The sequence below is a fragment of the Cryphonectria parasitica genome, assembly GCF_011745365.1.
Source record: "Cryphonectria parasitica EP155 unplaced genomic scaffold M406scaffold_1, whole genome shotgun sequence".
Lineage (NCBI taxonomy): Eukaryota > Fungi > Ascomycota > Sordariomycetes > Diaporthales > Cryphonectriaceae > Cryphonectria > Cryphonectria parasitica.
This window is the reverse complement of record NW_024468909.1, coordinates 1790693-1809289: the sequence shown is the minus strand read 5'-3', so window position 1 is coordinate 1809289 and position 18597 is coordinate 1790693. Positions and strand designations below refer to the sequence as shown.

At 52.6% G+C, this 18597-nt stretch overlaps 6 protein-coding genes and 1 non-coding gene across 7 annotated transcripts; 5 read left to right on the top strand and 2 right to left on the bottom strand.

The window, feature by feature from the left end:
* Positions 1 to 487: 487 nt before the first annotated feature.
* Positions 488 to 2581, top strand: M406DRAFT_248429 (uncharacterized protein; the record flags this gene model as incomplete). The annotated part of the gene is made up of 5 exons (XM_040916529.1): positions 488 to 653; positions 836 to 1144; positions 1254 to 1482; positions 1556 to 2252; positions 2351 to 2581. The coding sequence occupies 5 exons, from the start codon at positions 488 to 490 to the stop codon at positions 2579 to 2581; spliced, it is 1632 nt and encodes a 543-aa protein (XP_040780879.1).
* Positions 2582 to 4065: 1484 nt separating this feature from the next.
* On the top strand, positions 4066 to 5072 carry M406DRAFT_66378 (family 16 glycoside hydrolase; the record flags this gene model as incomplete). Its single annotated transcript, XM_040924996.1, has 2 exons — positions 4066 to 4252; positions 4510 to 5072. The coding sequence occupies 2 exons, from the start codon at positions 4066 to 4068 to the stop codon at positions 5070 to 5072; spliced, it is 750 nt and encodes a 249-aa protein (XP_040780878.1).
* A 1171-nt stretch (positions 5073 to 6243) lies between these two features.
* On the top strand, positions 6244 to 7958 carry M406DRAFT_66377 (uncharacterized protein; the record flags this gene model as incomplete). The annotated part of the gene is made up of 2 exons (XM_040924995.1): positions 6244 to 6880; positions 7012 to 7958. 2 exons carry the CDS (start codon positions 6244 to 6246, stop codon positions 7956 to 7958), a joined length of 1584 nt encoding a protein of 527 aa, XP_040780877.1.
* A 423-nt stretch (positions 7959 to 8381) lies between these two features.
* On the top strand, positions 8382 to 9432 carry M406DRAFT_354177 (NAD(P)-binding protein). Its single transcript, XM_040922849.1, has one exon. It carries the CDS (start codon positions 8429 to 8431, stop codon positions 9368 to 9370), a length of 942 nt encoding a protein of 313 aa, XP_040780876.1. The 5' UTR covers positions 8382 to 8428; the 3' UTR covers positions 9371 to 9432.
* Positions 9433 to 10732: 1300 nt separating this feature from the next.
* M406DRAFT_343917 (uncharacterized protein) lies at positions 10733 to 15770 on the top strand (the record flags this gene model as incomplete). Its single annotated transcript, XM_040921930.1, has 5 exons — positions 10733 to 10770; positions 10830 to 11005; positions 11070 to 11742; positions 11823 to 13699; positions 13789 to 15770. 5 exons carry the CDS (start codon positions 10733 to 10735, stop codon positions 15480 to 15482), a joined length of 4458 nt encoding a protein of 1485 aa, XP_040780875.1. The 3' UTR covers positions 15483 to 15770.
* Positions 15771 to 16177: 407 nt separating this feature from the next.
* On the bottom strand, positions 16178 to 16262 carry M406DRAFT_t6. The gene has a single exon. It is a non-coding gene; the product is annotated as a tRNA-Trp (tRNA).
* Positions 16263 to 16881: 619 nt separating this feature from the next.
* On the bottom strand, positions 16882 to 18282 carry M406DRAFT_66374 (uncharacterized protein; the record flags this gene model as incomplete). The annotated part of the gene is made up of 1 exon (XM_040924994.1): positions 16882 to 18282. One exon carries the CDS (start codon positions 18280 to 18282, stop codon positions 16882 to 16884), a length of 1401 nt encoding a protein of 466 aa, XP_040780874.1.
* Between the last annotated feature and the right edge of the window lie 315 nt (positions 18283 to 18597).

Sequence of the window (18597 nt, the reverse complement as noted above, 5' to 3'; positions counted from 1 at the left end):
ACTCACCTTGCTGATCCATAGTATACATATTCCGGATTCTGGTGTTGCCCGAGTGCTTAGCACACTACATAGAAGCAAGTAACGGTAGACCTCGGATCGCCCGTTCTTCAGCACCATAGCACCACCACCTCGGGAGCGAACTGCCTTGGCGCTGCTTCGAGACCAGCTTAGCTCCTGCGCCCCTGTCCTCGTAGCGAGCCATCCTTATCAGAGACCTGTGGCCACTCCGAACCTTACTTTACTTTAATACACACGCGAATCTGGCCGACCATGTCGCTCCCTCGTATTATAAGAAGCAGCCCTATGCCCCCAACCCTGCAGCCCTGCGAAAGAGAGTGAGAGAGTGTCCGTGTGTGTTTGTGTGCGTGAGCGATCGAGAGAGGAACTTCTTTCTTTTTACTTCTGCTTGTTCCCCCCCAGCCGGTGTAATTCTTCTTCTGTTTCTTCGCCAGCGTCTGACAACCTCCATCTCACGCCGCGGAACAAGATGGCCCACCACGACGAAAAGGATGTCTCGGGCAAGGAGGCCTATGAGCCTCATGTTACGTCCGGCTCGGAAATTGTCGACGAGGAGGTCGGCGTTGTTCACAAGGGAAGCAACCTGAGCCGCGACCTGAAGAACAGACATATGCAGAGTAAGTTTTATTCCTTGTGTGAAATCTACCATTCTCTCGTCGTTTTTCCTCACCCCTTTGTATCATATAACATTACTCTGCTCTGAAATGGAACACTTTTGCTGACCATCATCTACTAGTGATTGCTATTGGTGCGACTCACTCGGATTCCCAACCTTCGCTCTCCTCCCTTTTTCAATTCTAACATGGTGTTCATACAGGTGGTGCTATCGGTGCTGGTCTCTTCGTTGGATCCGGAAGCGCTCTCCGAACCGGCGGTCCTGGAGCCCTCGTCATCTGCTACATGATTATCGGCATAATGCTGCTGTTCACATGCCAGGCCCTGGCTGAACTGGCTGTCCTCTATCCTGTCAACGGCGCTTTCTATACCTACATTGTTCGGTTCATTGATCCCTCATGGGGTTTCGCCATGGGCTGGGACTATGCCATCTCCTGGCTGACCGTCTTGCCGTTTGAGCTCGTGGCCGCGTCCATCACCATCACCTTCTGGCGAGACGATCTGAATATGGGTAGGTTATCCCCTTTGCTATAGCAGTTCCTCTTGGGGAGTTTGATTCGAAAAGAAAGAAATGGGGGGGGGAACGGAGTGCTAACGTTTTTGCTTTTGCTCTCGAATAGGTATCTGGATCGCCGTTTTCCTCGTGGTCCTCTCTACTATCCAGATTTTTGGTGTCCGCGGTTACGGTGAGGTCGAGTTCGTCCTCTCCATGATCAAGATTGCTGCTTGCACAGGCTTCATCATCCTGGGCATTGTCATCAACTGCGGCGGTGTCGGAAACCAGGGCTATATTGGAGCAAAATACTGGCACAATCCTGGTGCTTTTACCGATTTCAACGGCTTCTGCAGGTATGTCTATATGGTTTCCCCCTTCTTCTACTCGTCCCCTCTATCTTCAGAAAGCTGACCTCGAGACAATCAGTGTGTTTGTGACGGCTTGCTTCGCCTTTGGCGGAACTGAGCTTGTTGGCCTTGCTGCGGCTGAGTCTGTCAACCCAAGGAAGGCCATCCCCCAGGCTACAAAGCAGGTCTTCTGGCGCATCTGCTTCTTCTACGTGGTCAACCTCTTCATTGTCGGCCTCATCCTGCCGTACAACGACCCCAGACTGGAGGGCTCTTCGGGCGCCAACACCAAGGCCTCGCCCTTTGTGCTCGCCATCCAGGACGCCGGCATCTCCGTCCTGCCCTCCATCTTCAACGTGGTCATCACCCTGGCCGTCATCTCTGTCGCCAACTCGTGCACATTCGGCTCGACCAGGACGATGCAGGCCATGGCCGAGCGAGGAATGGCTCCCCGTTTCCTGGCCTACGTCGACGCTTCTGGGCGTCCCATCTGGTGCATCGTCGTCCAGATCGCCTTTGGCCTGCTCGCTTTCATCGGCGAGGCCACGGACCAGAGCACCATCTTTGGCTGGCTGCTTGCGCTGTCGGGCCTGTCGTACCTCTTCGTCTGGGGCACCATCTGTGCCACCCACATCCGCTTCCGCAAGGCCTGGAAGGCCCACGGCTACACCCTCGACCAGATCCCCTACAAGCCTACCCTCGGCGTCTGGGGTAGCTGGATTGGTCTCATCCTCGCCATTCTGTGCCTCATCGCCACCTTCTACAGCTCCCTCTACGTAAGTCAAAACACAAACTTCTTCTTCCTCCCCTCCCTCATCGTCCTTCTACTCCTCATCCGATCAACTGCAAGGGCATCCCACTAACTTTTGTGCAGCCTTCTGCCGATGCCACTCCTGATGCTGAGGTCTTTTTCGAGAGCTTCCTCGCCGCGCCTGTGGTCCTCGCCCTGTATCTCGGCTGGAAGATCTACACCAAGGATTGGCGCCTGATGGTCCCCATCCACGAGATGGATCTCAAGTCTGGTCTTCGTGTCCACAACCCCGAGGACGATGATGTTGAGCCCAAGCAGAGCTGGTTCAAGCGCATCATCCATGGTCTGATCTAGAAGAGGGAGAGTCGTTCCCTCAACTCCTCCTCAGGAGGCGGGGTCTGGTCTTGGACTGACGATGCACTATTTGGAGGGTAGTGCTATATTCACTATCTTGTAGGGAATTACATGTCTGGGAAGAAAAAAGAAAAAAGATTTAATACAAGCATATGGTACTTGGCATACGGGCATTACATGGAAAGAGAGAGAGAGAGAGAGAGAGAGAGAGAGAGAGATACCACATCGATATATATATATGTTTTATGACCATTACCACTGGACCAGCCGGCCGAATTCTGGAATAAGGATGTCTACCATGTACCATGATACGTTACGAAGAGCGTCTCTGTTCCTTGAGGTGCATCGAGAGGGGCACGGCCGGTACTTGTAATTTGGCTCGAAGATCTGAATATGCATAACCAAGGTACCACATGGGCCCACGCCCTGTCGATCATGAAACGGAAACCCCCCGTCCGTCTCCGTTTCGATTCCTTCTTTCCCCACTCCCCAACTCACTACAAGTCACCCGCTGGCTGTTTCAAACCACTCACTGCTCTGGCGGGCTCGCTTAAACACAATAGGTTGGTTGTCCGGCTCCGAATGCCCCGGTGCATTTGGGAACATATCATAACGTATATACTAATATGCTTACCCCCGAGTGTCGATCATTCTCAACCCGCCCTGCCTCCCTCCGCCCCCCCCCCCTCTCTCTACGACACTCAAACGCAACCATTTCCTCTTTGGTTCGCTTCTTGCCTTGACAACCAAACTGCTTTTCCCGTCCACCATCTCGTAACGTGAAAGCTCGAGATTCGTGGAGTAAAGAGGGTCGATACGACCCCCTCCCCAGCAACCCCATTATTTCGTGACTTGACCACCGAGCCCTAGGCTCCACAGGAAGGTGGTTTTTTGTTTCCACTGTCAGGCCAACCTCTCATTCCCCACTGCAGTGGGCGTGTTTCGAAACCATCCAAGGACGAGATGGCAGGGCGGCGGCTGCCGGGGAGGGGAGGGGAAAGGGGACTTGTCTATACGCAACAACAACAACAAGGGCCCCGGTTGACAGGTTTCCCGTTTGAGGAGGTCACAAGAGGCCGGAGTGGGTGTTCAGATTTGTCCTCGAATACGAAGGAGGGAGGGGTTTTATGATTTTATGGTACCGCTGTCAGTCATCCTTGTTGTTTCCCCGTCAAAGCTGTTGATGTAAAAAGGAGGAGAAAGGTCCAGGCAAGGAAAGGGAGCTTTCTTGATGAGCATAAAAAGAAACATGCTCGCCGGGTAAATCTCATCTTCTCGGAACTTTTCTTTTATCATCCCATGTTGTACGGCATCGATAAACTAGGTCATCATCTTTGCTCCACTCTATCCAAGTTCGTCCCCAAGCACGGCGTAATTATTGTTCACTGCATCATCATTCATTCCCTACCACCACCATCACCTCAACAACAACAATAGAGGGGAACAAGAAGAAAGGCCCCACACAATCAATCAATCAATCAATCATGGCCCCTCTACGTGTCCTCGTTGCCCTCGCTCTCGGGGCCGGCCTCGTCACCGCCAAGCACGCCGACCCACTGCGCGAGCGTGACCTTAAGAAGCGCGCAACGACCCTGATTCCCGATACGTGTTTTGACAGCGAGGATGATTTGGAGGAGTACTTTAACTTTGCGTATCCTTGGGGTGACACGGGTTCGTAGTCTTCCCTCTCTCTCTCTTGCTCTCTCTGTTCCTGTTTATGTCAACTGCATCCGTGGCACCTCTTTCTTCCCCCAATCATGAATACATCGAAAATGCAAAATATAATCCCGAGTCCGTGATTATTTAGCTAACACATCATACTAGTAAACATCCAACCTTACTTTAAGATCTGAAAACCTAAACCCAACGAGAAAGCTAACCCTACTCAAACCAGCACAACGGCGCGGCGCTCATGCTGGAGTCGCAAGTGAGCATCATCGACAATGCCTACCTGCAGCTCGAGTCCGTCTACACAGGCCCACAAGCCTCCGACTCGGCCCTCAGCTACAACTCCGGCACGATCTACGCCAAGCAGTACTTCACAGTGGAAGCAGACGGCGGGCTGGACTTCCAGGCCAACTTTGTGGCACCCGTGGCGGAGGGCTGCTGGCCGGCGTGGTGGCTGGACGGCGTCAACAGCTGGCCGCCCGAGATCGACCTGGCCGAGTGGAAGGGCGACGGCGACATCAGCTTCAACACGTTCAACACGAGCACCGTGGTCGCCGCGCAGGACTATGCGTACTCGACGCCCACCACGGCGTGGCACACGATCCTCGTCGAGCTGCGGCCCGAGGACGACGGAACCACGCTCAAGGCCGAGTTCTACATCAACGGGGACCTCATCACCACCCAGTACGGCTCTGACATGGTCGGTGAGCCGTTTTACATGATTATCGACTACCAGATGCTGGGCAGCAGCGGCTCCACCGGCCCGACTGAGACGACTTACTTTGACGTGCAGTATCTCAGCGTTGTGAGTTATAACCCGTAAGAAAAGGGTTGGAAAGGAAAAGCGCAGAAGCCAGCAGGGATGTTTTCTTCTCAGAGCTGTTTATATTTATAGCACACCATATTGTACAAAGTGACCAATGATACGAATGATTGATTGCCAAAGGCTTTTGGTGTTTCTTATTGCTTCGTCACAGCAGTTGTTCATCATTATCTTGTAACAAACCCGTGTTTCAAGTTAAAAACAAGGATGAACCCTATGTTCACTGTGATGAATGCATCATATCATCATCAACAAATCAAGAAGGAAGAATGAAAAGTTAAGGAGTAGAGACTGACAAGGAAGCTGTGGCTGCGCTTATTTATTAGCTAGACCTCTGCAGGACCTGATGAATTACTTGAATCAATTAGAACTCCAATTGCCTTTTCCTGGTGACCGTGATGGTCCCATGCGCGGAGGCTTCTGTCTCATCAGAACCCTTTCTCGCCAGATCAAATGTTTGTTGTGAATCATTCTACACAACTCCTGTTGCTCAGTAAGCATTATGAACCTCACGCGAACCAGGACCGAGGAAGCTGGATGTATTACTTGTATATGGCCCCCAAAGGTGTCCGCCAGCCTGAGAGGCCAATCACTGTGATTTTGCAAGACTTACAGAGTACCTAAGTACTCAACAAATCGCCTTTCCTACCTTTTGCAATGTCTTTTAGTGTGCTTTTCTCAACACTACAATTTGTCTAACATGCAGATCACAGAACAGGTTACTACAATTCAGGGTTCTTCTCCCAGCTCTGCTGTTCCGTCAGGTGTGACTTGTTCTGTAACCTGCATATTATGCAGATCCTCAGGGGTGACTCGGCAACGTGATCCGGCTCCAATTCAGCTGGACAGACATGCATACAGAACGCCACAAGAAATTTAAGTTTGCTGCGATTACTTATTCAATCGATTGAGCTACGCCACAGAAACAAATTACGAGAATCAAGGGCGGTTATCGCTGTAGGAGCTGAGCAAAAATGCTAGTTCAAGTGGCAGACGAATATATCAAGGCTCTGCCACCTGCATTTCTTTGCGTCTGGCTTTTTCTATCTAGGTAGATACGAAATGTGTATTATTTCTCTGCTCTTTGCGTAGTGATCCGTTCAGTCTTTGCTACGTCGTTTGCCCAGACAACCATACCAGCAGGCTCAGACCTTGTAGGCCTCGAACCGCCATGGCCCAGTCCGCCAATTATCTAGCAATCACATTCCTCTTCATCCTCTTGACCCTGACTCCGCTCGTCAGCAGTCAAAGCAGCACTCAGGCTATAAGGACGAACGTGAATTCTACACAGTGTTCCGACGACGACCCCGGCTGCGGGCAAGACGGGAACCGCACTTTGCTATGTTCCAAACCGACACGAGCCTATATTCTACAGTTCTACACTGTTAACTATCTTGCTCATGCGGCGACTACCATTAGCAGCCCCGGCCAAAGCCTGCTCGCTACCATTGTGAATATCCTGATGGCCCTCCTGTTTCCATCGAGCGGCGTGGTTCGTGGCGTGATGGCTATCTGCAGCTGGGCTAAATTCGGCAAAGGGGGGGACCTCAAGACAGCGGCTCGCGCTGGAGCTTTGTGCGCCGTGGTTCCCACACACATAAAAAAGGAGGGGGATGGGAGTGATTCGCAACCTCGAGGACGGACAGGTCTCATTCTGGAACCTGGGTCATCTCATGACGACTTTGAAATGGAGACGGTCCCCGGAGAAGCCCGAGAAAGAGAATGCCTCAATAACTCAGCTCCGTCTGAAGCTGTCTCAAGTGATCCGTCGGCAGCTACGGCGCCCATTATATTAGAGGCTAAACAAGGTATGTTAAGAGACCTTATCAGTTAAAAGCATAAACCAATCGTATTTCGAAGGCCTGCTAAAAATACGAGAACAAAGAACCTTCAGATCTTTTAGCAGTCAAGATTCATGGCTGCTGTGTGCTTCCAAAAGGGTACGAGCTCGTAACCGTCCCCGGATCTGCTACCTTCGACGATGATCCACAGGTCTCAGACGAGACAACTATGCGCACGAAGTTTAAACTGTGGCTCAAGACCCAGTTCCGCCATCGTAACATTGACCCTCCGCCGGTCACTGTCTCTAGCTCTTACAGCTTTGTCAAGATTTTGATTTCCATTCTACAGCTCTGTTACGCTTCGGTCACTCTGTATCAGACTAGAGGAGACCAGATTGAGCGCCTTGGATATGCCGCCTTTGGCCTTACCGCAGCACAATATGCATGGATGTCTTTCGTCAACCTGCTCGGTAATCTAGTCTGTCCGCAATACGATACCATGTTCATGGTAGACTCGCCTGAGCTCGCCAAATTGCGGCAGACACTGGCTTCTGCACGCAATGGTCACCGCTTCGCAGTCTCTGGGACTACAGGCTGCCTTTCGAAGGAGTCGTCCGACGATTTGCTGCTCGATTATGGGAATATGGCTCCAAGGTTTCGTCCAGATGTGGCGTGGGACAAGCTGAAATTGGATGGCGGCGTGAATGACGCATGTTGGTTCAAACGAAAGATGCTTATGGTCTACTTTTCCAGTCCCTGTGTTGCCCTCGTACCACTTGTCATTGTCGGCTGCCTCAGTGGCTTCGCTAAGGGGGACAGTGCACTGTACGAGCGTGTTTGGACCATGATGTGGCTAGTTTTTGGGGTCCTGCTTGGCCTGGCACCCATGATTCTAACAGTTCATGGGCATGTTCTTAACTTCATGAACAACGTCTGGAGCAAGGAAGACCCTCCCGGGGCAGAAGGTCTTCCCAGTATGGGACTTCTTTCCGATTGGCGTACAGTATACCTGATAATGGCACTATATTCGATACCTGCCATCGGAGGCTTTATTGTCGTTGGTCAGATGCTACGGGGTTACGAAACATGCGTTGGACTGAGTTGAAAAGTGAGGAACTCGCGATGGTACGAAGTCGTCTAGTATTTAGGATTGAGTCTCATTACAGGGGGTTTGTATGAGTCTCCTATAATCACTCGCAGAAGCTAACCCAGACCTCTTTCTTCTTCTTCTTCTTCTTCTTCTTCATCTTCATCAATTATAATTACCGAGCAAATACACCCATTTCAGAAACACGTATATGAACAATCCTCATCTACGCAACCCCTCCTACGATCCATGCTCTGATAGATATAGATACTCATCACTGATTGATGCCCCTTTACAGTAAGCCGCTTAGTAAACATATTTGGTGCTCTATAAGTCCTCCGGCGTTAAGGGCGTTACGGACTTTATAAAAGGCGAATCGTCTCAAAGCATGGCCTCCCCCCTCCTCTTCTCTATAAGAATGTCCTGTAAGCAAAGTAGAATCATAATTACACCAAATTAACAAACTTCAAAAAGAAAGAATCATAATCATGTCTCCCAAATACAACAATGTGATCGTCTTCGGCCCCACGGGCGAGGTGGGCGGCGCCGCAGCTCTCGAAGCCAGCCAGCGCGGGGCCTCGGTCTGGCTCGCCATGCGCCAGACCGACAAGCCAATCGCGGCCCTTACCACGGCGCAGGAGCAGTCTGGAGCCTTCCACCGCGTGCAGGCGGACCTCAGCGATGCGGCCTCCGTCAAGGCGGCTGTCCAGCAGTCGGGCGCCAAGACTGCCTTCGCATACGCCATGCACGGGGGCCCGTCGATGGAGCCTACCTTCACGGCCATGAAAGACGCCGGCATCGAGCACGTCGTCCTGCTCTCGTCCTTCACCATTCACCCAGACGAGGCCCTGTCCGACGTTCCCCCGGCAAGGTTCATCCCGTACCTCCACGCGCAGGCCGAGCTGGCGATCGAGAAGGCAGGAATCGCGCACACGGCGCTGCGCGCGGGCCAGTTCGCCAGCAACATCTTCAAGAACAGCCTGGATCGCAGCAAGACGCCGTGGGAGGCCACGCTCGTCTCGGGCAAGGCCGCCGGCGACAACATCTCGCCGGCCGACATCGGCAAGGTCGGCGGCGCGGTCCTCGTCGACCCGCCTGTCGCCACGGGCAAACATGTCATCTACGTGCTCGGCCCACAGCTGTCGACGGACGCAGAGGCGGTCAGGGTGGTCGAGAGGATCTCTGGGCGTGAGGTGAAGGTAAACACGCGCACGGCTGCAGAGAGGGCGGCGGAAGCGAAGAGGGCAGGGCGGCCAGAGGTCATCTGTAATTATTTACAGTCGTTTTGGGAGAATGACGAGTGGTGGCAGAAGAATGGCGCTCCGTTTGCTCCTCTGAATTACGCCGAGGAGGCGGGCAATGTGAAGAAGTACTCAGGCCACGAGCCTGAGACTTTTGAACAGTATGCAGCGAGGTTTCTTGGAGTTTGAATAGGCTCTGTGAGAAGGTATTCTCTTGTTAATATATGATGATGAGGTATACTGAATTTTATTGAGCCAATGGCCGCTATCCTATATACACATTTACTGCTTCTTGCTAGTGTAAGTAAATCAAATGAGGTTCCGGTGGACGCTCTCTCGCGAACAGCTGACAGCTCAACAACTTCGTACCTTTTCATATACAACCAAAAGAATATGTGTGTGAGCGAACGCATCTCAACATATTCAAACAAGTTCACGTAAGAAAATGACAGGAGATCAGAGAACTTTGCATAAGCGCACTTCACGTATCCCCGCTAGAGACCGAAAATGGATCGTCATTTACGCATGCGTCTAAAGTCATACTTTGAGTAATTAGTTACACGAAGCCTCGTAGCTCTTTGCTTAATGCCAGCCCCTAAGTCCGTCTGGACCACTTTACGGGAACTGTTTAGCTCACATCTAGGGGCCACAATGCCTTTCTCTCCTTCGCAAAAGATTTGCGAGGTGTGTGTCTCGCTTTCGCTCGCTTTCGGAGCGCCGGAGTCAGCAGGGGGGCCGTCCCAGGGATCTGGGGCTATGCTGTGGCTAAATATTAAACGCTAGCCCTTCACACAGAACTGGAATGACTATGGAAAGGGGGCTTGAGGGCAAACAAACCAACAGAGCTTACCATTACGCCAATACGACTCGCAAAACAAACAAAGTTCAGGCATAGTGCGGTCTTTTCCATTGGTATGGTAGCTTCGTCGCTCATTTACTATGCATTACCCCGAGAGCCCGTCGGGTTTGGCCTGCCTGTATTATGCTATTTTGCTCCGTACGTATGCAGTGGGTTGCAAATAGAAACGGGCCCGAGACCCCCGTCCGTAAACGACCAACTATCGAGATGGACGGCTTAAAGTACAGTAGCTCATGAACTTTATCAGATCCGGTGCACCAGGCTGTCTTAGCCGGGCCCTTCAGTAATCCGCAGCGCATTGTGAATGACGAATGTTTACCTAACTCCGTCTTTTCTCGGAGAGCTGAGGGGAGTGCAGATGCTTTTCTCTTTTTCTTGGCGGTCTCCGGGTCGAGGTTGATCACCGTTCCATCCTCATCTTTTATATATTTACTCCCTGGACCGGCACGACTGACTGCCTTGGCCAAACTTGGTGAATATTATTTCACAAAGGGAATAAATCCAGGCATCCTTTTTCTCTCTCCTTTTTCCTTCCTCTGTTTTTGTGTGTGTGTGTGTGTGCGTGTGTTTGGTGTTTTTTTCTTCCAATCTTCCTGATTTGGACCCTAGAGTCTGGAATTCTCATAATTCCAGCATGGAGAAAGAAAACACAGCCTCGTCACCTGTGGACGACGCACGTCTCCAAGGTGACAATGATTTGTATGAGCACCTGGACGAAATCGATGATTCGGTTTCAGCCTCGGGTTCAGGCACAGCAGTGGAACAGTCAGACAGCTCCGTTGTCGACAGAGGCTTGATCGATGAATCCGACAGGAGAGAGCTGCACAGGATCGCCACAGGCTTGTCACGAACGGCCTCGCGCGCAGGTGCAGATGAAGATCCCTCAAGACTTCACCAGGTCATCACGATCCCCAGCGACGCTCCAGAGATGAAGCCTGACAACCCAAACTTCAACCCTTACAAATGTCAGTCTCTCCCAATGATTCAGCCCCCTCAAGTGTGAAAGTACTGTGCTCACACAACAAGCAGGGGTTCAAAGCTTCGTCCGACAACTCGAGCGAGAGGGCATCTCATCTGCCCGGACCGGTATCATGTTCGAGAATCTCTCCGTATCCGGCACGGGAGACGCAGTCCAACTACAAAACACCGTCGGATCAGTCCTGCGAGGACCACTGGCTCCTGGCAAACTGGTCCACCTGGGAAAGAAGACGCCCAAAAGAATCCTACATGACTTCAACGGCCTCCTTCAGAGCGGAGAGCTGCTCATCGTTCTCGGCCGGCCGGGCTCTGGCTGCAGCACCCTGCTCAAGACCATGTGCGGCGAGTTGAAGGGCTTAAAACTTGACAGCAAGTCCACCATCAGCTACGACGGCATTTCGCAGCCCGAGATGAAGAAGGAGTTCAAGGGCGAGGTCATTTACAACCAGGAGGTCGACAAGCACTTCCCTCACCTCACCGTGGGCCAGACGCTGGAATTCGCCGCAGCGTGTCGGACGCCCTCGCACCGCATCAACGGCATGGGTCGGCAGGAGTTCTACAAGCTCATGACACAGGTGACCATGGCCGTCTGCGGCCTGTCACACACGTACAATACCAAGGTCGGCAACGATTTTGTGAGGGGCGTTTCGGGTGGTGAGAGGAAGCGTGTCAGTATAGCGGAAATGATGCTTGCTGGATCACCTTTTGCCGCATGGGATAACAGGTATGTCATGTTTTTTCACCTAGAATATATCTTGCGGTATTCAAGAAGCGGGCTCATGGATAGCTAACTCATCATTACAGCACCCGAGGACTGGACTCGGCCACTGCCCTCAAGTTTGTCCGGACATTGCGTGTCATGAGCGACATCTTCAGTGCCACCCATGCAATTGCCATCTATCAGGCCAGTCAGGCTATATACGACCTCTTCGACAAGGCAACAATCTTGTACGAGGGCAGACAGATCTATTTCGGACCGGCAAAAGAAGCCAAGGCCTTCTTCGAGAGGCAGGGCTGGTATTGCCCACCACGACAGACCACAGGCGACTTTCTCACATCGGTGACCAACCCAGCGGAGCGAAAAGCCCGTCTAGGCATGGAGGGAAGCGTGCCACGCACCCCAGAAGACTTTGAGAGATACTGGCGTGCATCACCAGAATACCATGCGCTCCAACAAGGCATCACGGCTCACGCAACGACATACGCCCTGCCTTCCGAGCACAACCGAAATCATCATCATCATACTAATAGTGATAATAATAATAATAACAACAACAACAACAACAACAACCCGACACTGCAGCAGTTCCGAACCAACAAGCAGCAGAGACAGGCAAGGCATGCTCACCCCAAGTCACCTTACACCATCACCGTCCGGCAACAGATCGGCCTCAATACCAAGCGAGCCTACCAACGCATCTGGGGCGACAAGTCTTCGACCGTGGTCAACGCCATCATGCAGGTCATCCTCTCGCTCGTCATCGGTTCCATCTTCTACAGCCCTGCCAACAACGAGGCGACCGCTGGGTTCTTTTCCAAGGGAGCGGCGCTATTCATTGCTGTCCTCTCCAATGCGCTGTCCTCCATCTCCGAGATCAGCAACCTGTACGCACAGAGACCTATCATCGAAAAACACGCCGCCTATGCTTTCTACCGTCCATCCACAGAAGCATTCGCTGGTATCGTGGCAGATATTCCCGTCAAATTCCTCATCGCCGTCTGCTTTAATGTTGTGCTCTACTTTCTGGCGGGCCTCTATCGAGAGCCGGGACAGTTCTTCTTGTACTTCTTGGTCACTTACATCTCCACCTTTGTCTTCTCGGGCCTGTTCCGCACCGTAGCAGCGGCCACCAAAACCGTCTCCCAGGCCATGACGTGTGCAGGCGTCTTGGTCCTGGCGCTGACCATCTACACTGGCTTCGTCATCGCCGTGCCGCAGATGAAGGTCTGGTTCGGCTGGATCCGCTGGATCAACCCGCTCTACTACGCATTCGAGATCCTGATCGCCAACGAGTTCCACGGGCATGAGTACATCTGCTCCTCCATCATACCAAACTACACGCCACTGCAGGGGGATTCTTGGGTCTGCAACGCCGTTGGGTCGGTTCCTGGGCGGTCGACCGTGAGCGGAGACGCGTTCATCGCGGCAAACTATTCATACTACTGGTCGCACGCCTGGCGAAACTTTGGCATCCTGATCGCCTTCCTGGTCTTCTTCACCGCGCTCTACATGGTTGTCATCGAGCTCAACTCGGGCGCCGACAGCTCGGCCGAGTTCCTGGTGTTCCGACGGGGTCACGTGCCGGCACATCTCCAGAGCAAGGGCAGCAGCGGCGACGTTGAGGACCAGGCTCAGGAGAAAGCAGGAGGCGAGGTTGCGCGGGATGCGGCGCCAGAGGTTCGTGCCCTGGAGCCGCAGAAAGATATCTTTACCTGGAAGGATGTCACGTATGATATTCATATCAAGGGGGAAGAGAGACGACTTCTGGATCATGTGGCCGGCTGGGTCAAGCCTGGCACTTTGACAACCCTTATGGGCGTCAGTGGTGCGGGCAAAACGACATTGCTTGATGTCCTCGCACAGCGAACAACGATGGGTGTGATTACAGGAGATATGCTGGTGAACGGCAAGCCTCTGGATGAGAGTTTCCAGCGCAAGACGGGCTATGTACAGCAGCAAGGTGAGCATTCCCAGCCTAATGTTTTCTTCTTGATTACCCGGATTCTTGAGACTCCTCTTTGCTAACCTCATCCTGTCCTTATTTGATAGATCTTCACTTGGAGACGGCAACAGTCAGAGAGAGTCTGCGGTTCAGCGCCATGCTCCGACAACCAAAGTCGGTTAGCAAAGCAGAAAAGTACCAATTCGTCGAGGAGGTCATCGAGATGCTGAACATGGGCGACTTTGCCGACGCCGTGGTGGGCATCCCCGGCGAGGGGCTCAACGTCGAGCAGAGGAAACTCCTCACCATCGGCGTCGAGCTCGCAGCCAAGCCCAAGCTCCTGCTCTTCCTCGACGAGCCCACCAGCGGTCTCGACTCGCAGAGCTCCTGGGCCATCGTCGCCTTCCTGCGCAAGCTCGCGGATGCTGGCCAGGCCGTCCTGTGCACCATCCACCAGCCCAGCGCGATCCTCTTCCAAGAATTCGATCGCCTCTTGTTCCTGGCCAGAGGAGGCAAGACTGTGTACTTTGGGGACATTGGCGAGAACTCCAGGACCCTGCTAAACTACTTCGAGTCCAAGGGTGCACGGCCGTGTGGGCACGACGAGAACCCGGCAGAATATATGCTCGAGATTGCCAACAGCCCACAGGACGACTGGCACTCTACATGGCTCGACAGCCAGGAGCGTCGAGACGCCGAGACCGAGATTGAACGCATCGCAGTCGAGAAGAAGAAGGAGGATCAGGAGAGACACCACCGGCACGGGCATTCAGCAGCAGGAGCAGAGGACGACGACGAAAGTCACTCCGAGTTTGCCATGCCTTTCAGCCAGCAATTCCTCGCCGTCACCATCCGAGTGTTCCAACAATACTGGCGCATGCCGTCCTACATCTTTGCCAAGTTCATCCTCGGCGTGGCAGCCGGCCTCTTTATCGGATTCTCCTTCTACCAGGGTGGCGGCACACTCGCCGGCATGCAGAACGTCATCTTCTCCGTCTTCCAGATCGTCACCCTCTTCTCGACCATTGTCCAGCAGATCCAGCCCCTGTTCGTGACGCAGCGGTCCCTGTACGAGGTGCGCGAGCGGCCCAGCAAGGCCTACAGCTGGAAGGCCTTCATGATGGCCAACATCATCGTCGAGATCCCTTACCAGATCGTCACGGGCATCCTGATCTGGGCCTGTTTCTACTACCCCGTCGTCGGCGCAGAGCAGTCCTCGGAGCGCCAGGGGCTCGTCCTCCTGCTCTGCATCCTGCTGTTCATCTACGCGAGCGCCTTTGCCCAGATGACCATCGCCGCCCTGCCCGACGCCACCACCGCCGGCGCGGTCGTGACCCTGCTCATGCTCATGAGCCTGGTCTTTTGCGGCGTCCTGCAGACCCCCACCGCCCTCCCTGGGTTCTGGAAGTTCATGTACTACCTCAGCCCTTTCACCTACTGGATCTCCGCCATGGCGTCCACCATGCTCCACGGCCGCGCCGTCACGTGCTCCACGTCCGAGACCACCATCATCAGCCCGCCTTCGGGCCAGACCTGCGGCCAGTACTTTGCTGTCTACCTCGAGGGCGCCGGCGCCGCGGGCTCCCTGCAGAACCCCAGCGACACCAGCGCCTGTCGGTACTGCTCCATCACCACGGCCGACACCTACCTGGCTGGGAGCAACATCTACTGGGATGACAGGTGGCGCAATTTTGGTATCTTCTGGGCCTATGTGGTGTTCAATGTGTTTGTTGCCGTCTTCACTTACTATTTGTTCCGGGTCAGGCCGTTGCAACGGGCGGCAAAGGCCAAGAGCAAGTAAGCTTTTCGATGGCTGAGAAAGAGGATTTTGTGATTTTGTTGATCCCAAGTTTTGCGTTTCAAGAGCCGCCTTTTTTTCTTCTTCTTCTTCTTTATGCTGTTATTTGCTATTGGGGCGCAAGGCCTAGGATGGTGGTTACGATTAGATCTAGAGCGTCGACTGGATCATCACTGAAAATATCCACAGGCACAACTGTAATAGACTTTCTTTTGTTGTTTTGAAAAGTCTTTCTTATCTGAATAGATAGCATCGTGTATGAACTTGATACTAACTACACATAATGCACCCACTATCCTTCGAAAGCTCCCTCTCATGTGAAAGACAAGGTCGAAAATGACACTCGACTCTGTGCTCATTACTGTTCTAGTATAGATTTGATCTAGTACAGAAAAGAAGGCTGCTTGAAAAGGAATTCCTTCTACTCTCCCCTGCATGAATAGCTTACAGCTCAATTTCTGATCAAAGATATCCCCCCTCGAGAAGTGACGACCTCTGATAGTGATCCCAGGATTATCGTCATTATCTCATGCTTCATCTTTACTCCAGTCACCACCAGGCCTGATGGAGTATATGCTCCTCGTCCACTGTTTGAAACAAGACAGGACGAATAAAACCAAAAGTCCAGAAAGAATGAAAAGGAAAAAGAGAAAGGGGGGGAGGGAAAAAAGTCATACATGTACATGCAAAAAGAAAATTGAGGGACGCCGGATTTGAACCGACAACCTTGAGGAGTCTCCAGAGTTACTGGAATCTCACACGCTACCGTTGCGCCAGCCCCCCAATTGATGAACAATTCAATAATTCAAACAGTTTATATCTTACATGACTCGTGGTATCATTTTTGAGTCAAATCACGTCCGCCGGCCCACCCACCCGTAAACCACAACCCCCCCTAACTCGAACCAATCAGAGAGTTGGAAAGGAGTTAGACCAACTCCAGCACAGGTTGATGTTTCGATTGCTGGATATAAAAAAAACTGTGAGTATGCTGGTATTCTTTGTATTCTCTTTGATTTTATGGAATATTTGAAATTCTGAAATATCTGGTTGCGGGATTCAGATGTCTCAATTCCGCAGTGTGTGGGACGAGGCAGGGGTCGTGGCCGGCTAGCCTGTAGTCATGTTTGTTATTATGAATATCTTGGTCGCTGTTATTTTCACCAAAACATATATATATAGATTGTTCCTGTCTCGTAAGATAGGGTCGATGTCCTCTCTGCTATGTATCAAATACCTGAGATGATAGATGCTGTCTTGTGTACGTTGCACAAGATGTGATGGGCGACCCTTGGTGCTACCATGGGAACAGAACAATTATTGGAGATGTTTCGACCCGCACATTTCTCACATTCAGAATGGTGCTCTGACTGGTTAATTACATATCTACACGGTGATTTGATTACACAGATGCTCCTCTCCCCTTCTCGGCGACGATCATCAAGTTCCGCGGTGATATCTTGTACTCGAAGATCGGAACAATATCAACCTTCTCAGCAGCATGCTCCACGAGATACCAGTAGCGATCCAGCGCGATGATGCTCTCGACAGCCTTACAGCAGAAGACGCTAAGCGTCCACAGGAGGGCGATCCTGCCCTCTTGGCCTGCATAACGAGCTTCATATGCCTCAATGTCTTCTCTCGAGACCTTGCTCTGGTTCACGCCAAGACAGTGCACCGCACGGCGCGTGAACTTTTCAAAGGTGGCCAGATCGCCTTTCCTGATGCCCCAGTTCGGCCTGTGGTTGTCGGCATCGTCCACCTGTAACCCTTTGTCATACAGCATCTTCTCCAGCAGAGCCCGGTAAAACTGTTTCCTGGCGTAGCTCGACCTCTCCTTGTTCGGATCCAGCCTCTCCCAGTTGTTCGGGGCCTGACAGCCCGTCATCAGCGCCGTGGGACTCAGCGTCACTCCGCGATCCCTCAATCGCTCGCTGATGGGAAAGCCGTCCGGGCATCCCTCGGAGCGCATGACGATGTGGTTATAGCAGCACCCGACAGCCGCCAGGTGGGAAATGGAGGCACATCTGTCAAAATACCGCAGCATGTGTTCGGACAGACTGCCGCACGCGTGTAGGCCCACGAGCACACATCTCTCGCCACCCGCCCAGCACTCAATCTCCTTAGTCAGACTCATCGAGCCGTCGATGTAGCGGACAAGGTGTCTGAGCCTGTCTTCTGGGATACCGAGAGAGGAGGCCAAGGCCTGCGAGCCGGCGATCTGGGACGCGCTGCCGTCGACGGCCAGGATCCGGAGGGAGGGGAAGAGGTAGGCGAGGGTGACGGACAGGTAGCCCTGTCCGGAACCCATGTCGATAACTCGCGTGAGGTTATTCGTCTGGCAGAGTTGGTGGATATAGGCGGCCGCAACAGAGACCTCATTCCTCTTCTTCGTTTTCATGTGGAGGGTCAATTCTTCGGGCAAGGCAAGTACTGGTCCCTGGCGCTGTGCGCGCGGTAGTGAGACCGACTTAAGCTGGCCAAGCCACCTAACGAGCGAATCTGGAGGATTCGACGTTTCCTTGGCATTGGTCTCATGTGTTTTTGTACCTGAGAGTCTGTGTTCACCCTCGTCGATGCTGTCGATCATGTCTTGCTGCATGAGGCGGTGGTCTCGTGACTGAGACTCCGAGTCCCAGTAAGCTGTCCATTCTAGTGGGAGTGTGTTCCAAGCATCGTGTATGAACGCGTCATTCACATGTATACCGCCTGTTATTTGGCGGACCAGGGGAGTCTGAATGAAGTTGTTCAGGTCATCTGTCAACGCCTCAACGCTCTCATAGGAATCCGGCAGCGTAGGCATCTTCCAACCTGCCTCGGTCGAAAGCGGGCATAGGGTGGATTGGTGAGGCACTCATCAACGTGTTAGATGTCATTGTCTTTGTGTACTTTGCACAATTCTTCTTCAAAGACATGACTGCATGTTGGGTGTGCGTTCTTTTGGTGATTGGTAGAAAGGAAAACTTCACAAGGCAAGGGTAATGCGAGCGAGTTTCTCATAGTACCTGGACCCTAACCCTGATATGTATATACCCTCCAGACGACTTACAGTTCTCTTCGTTCTGAGCTCTCAAGCTCTAGGCCTAGGAAAATTCAAGAACCGTTCAATATTTTTGAC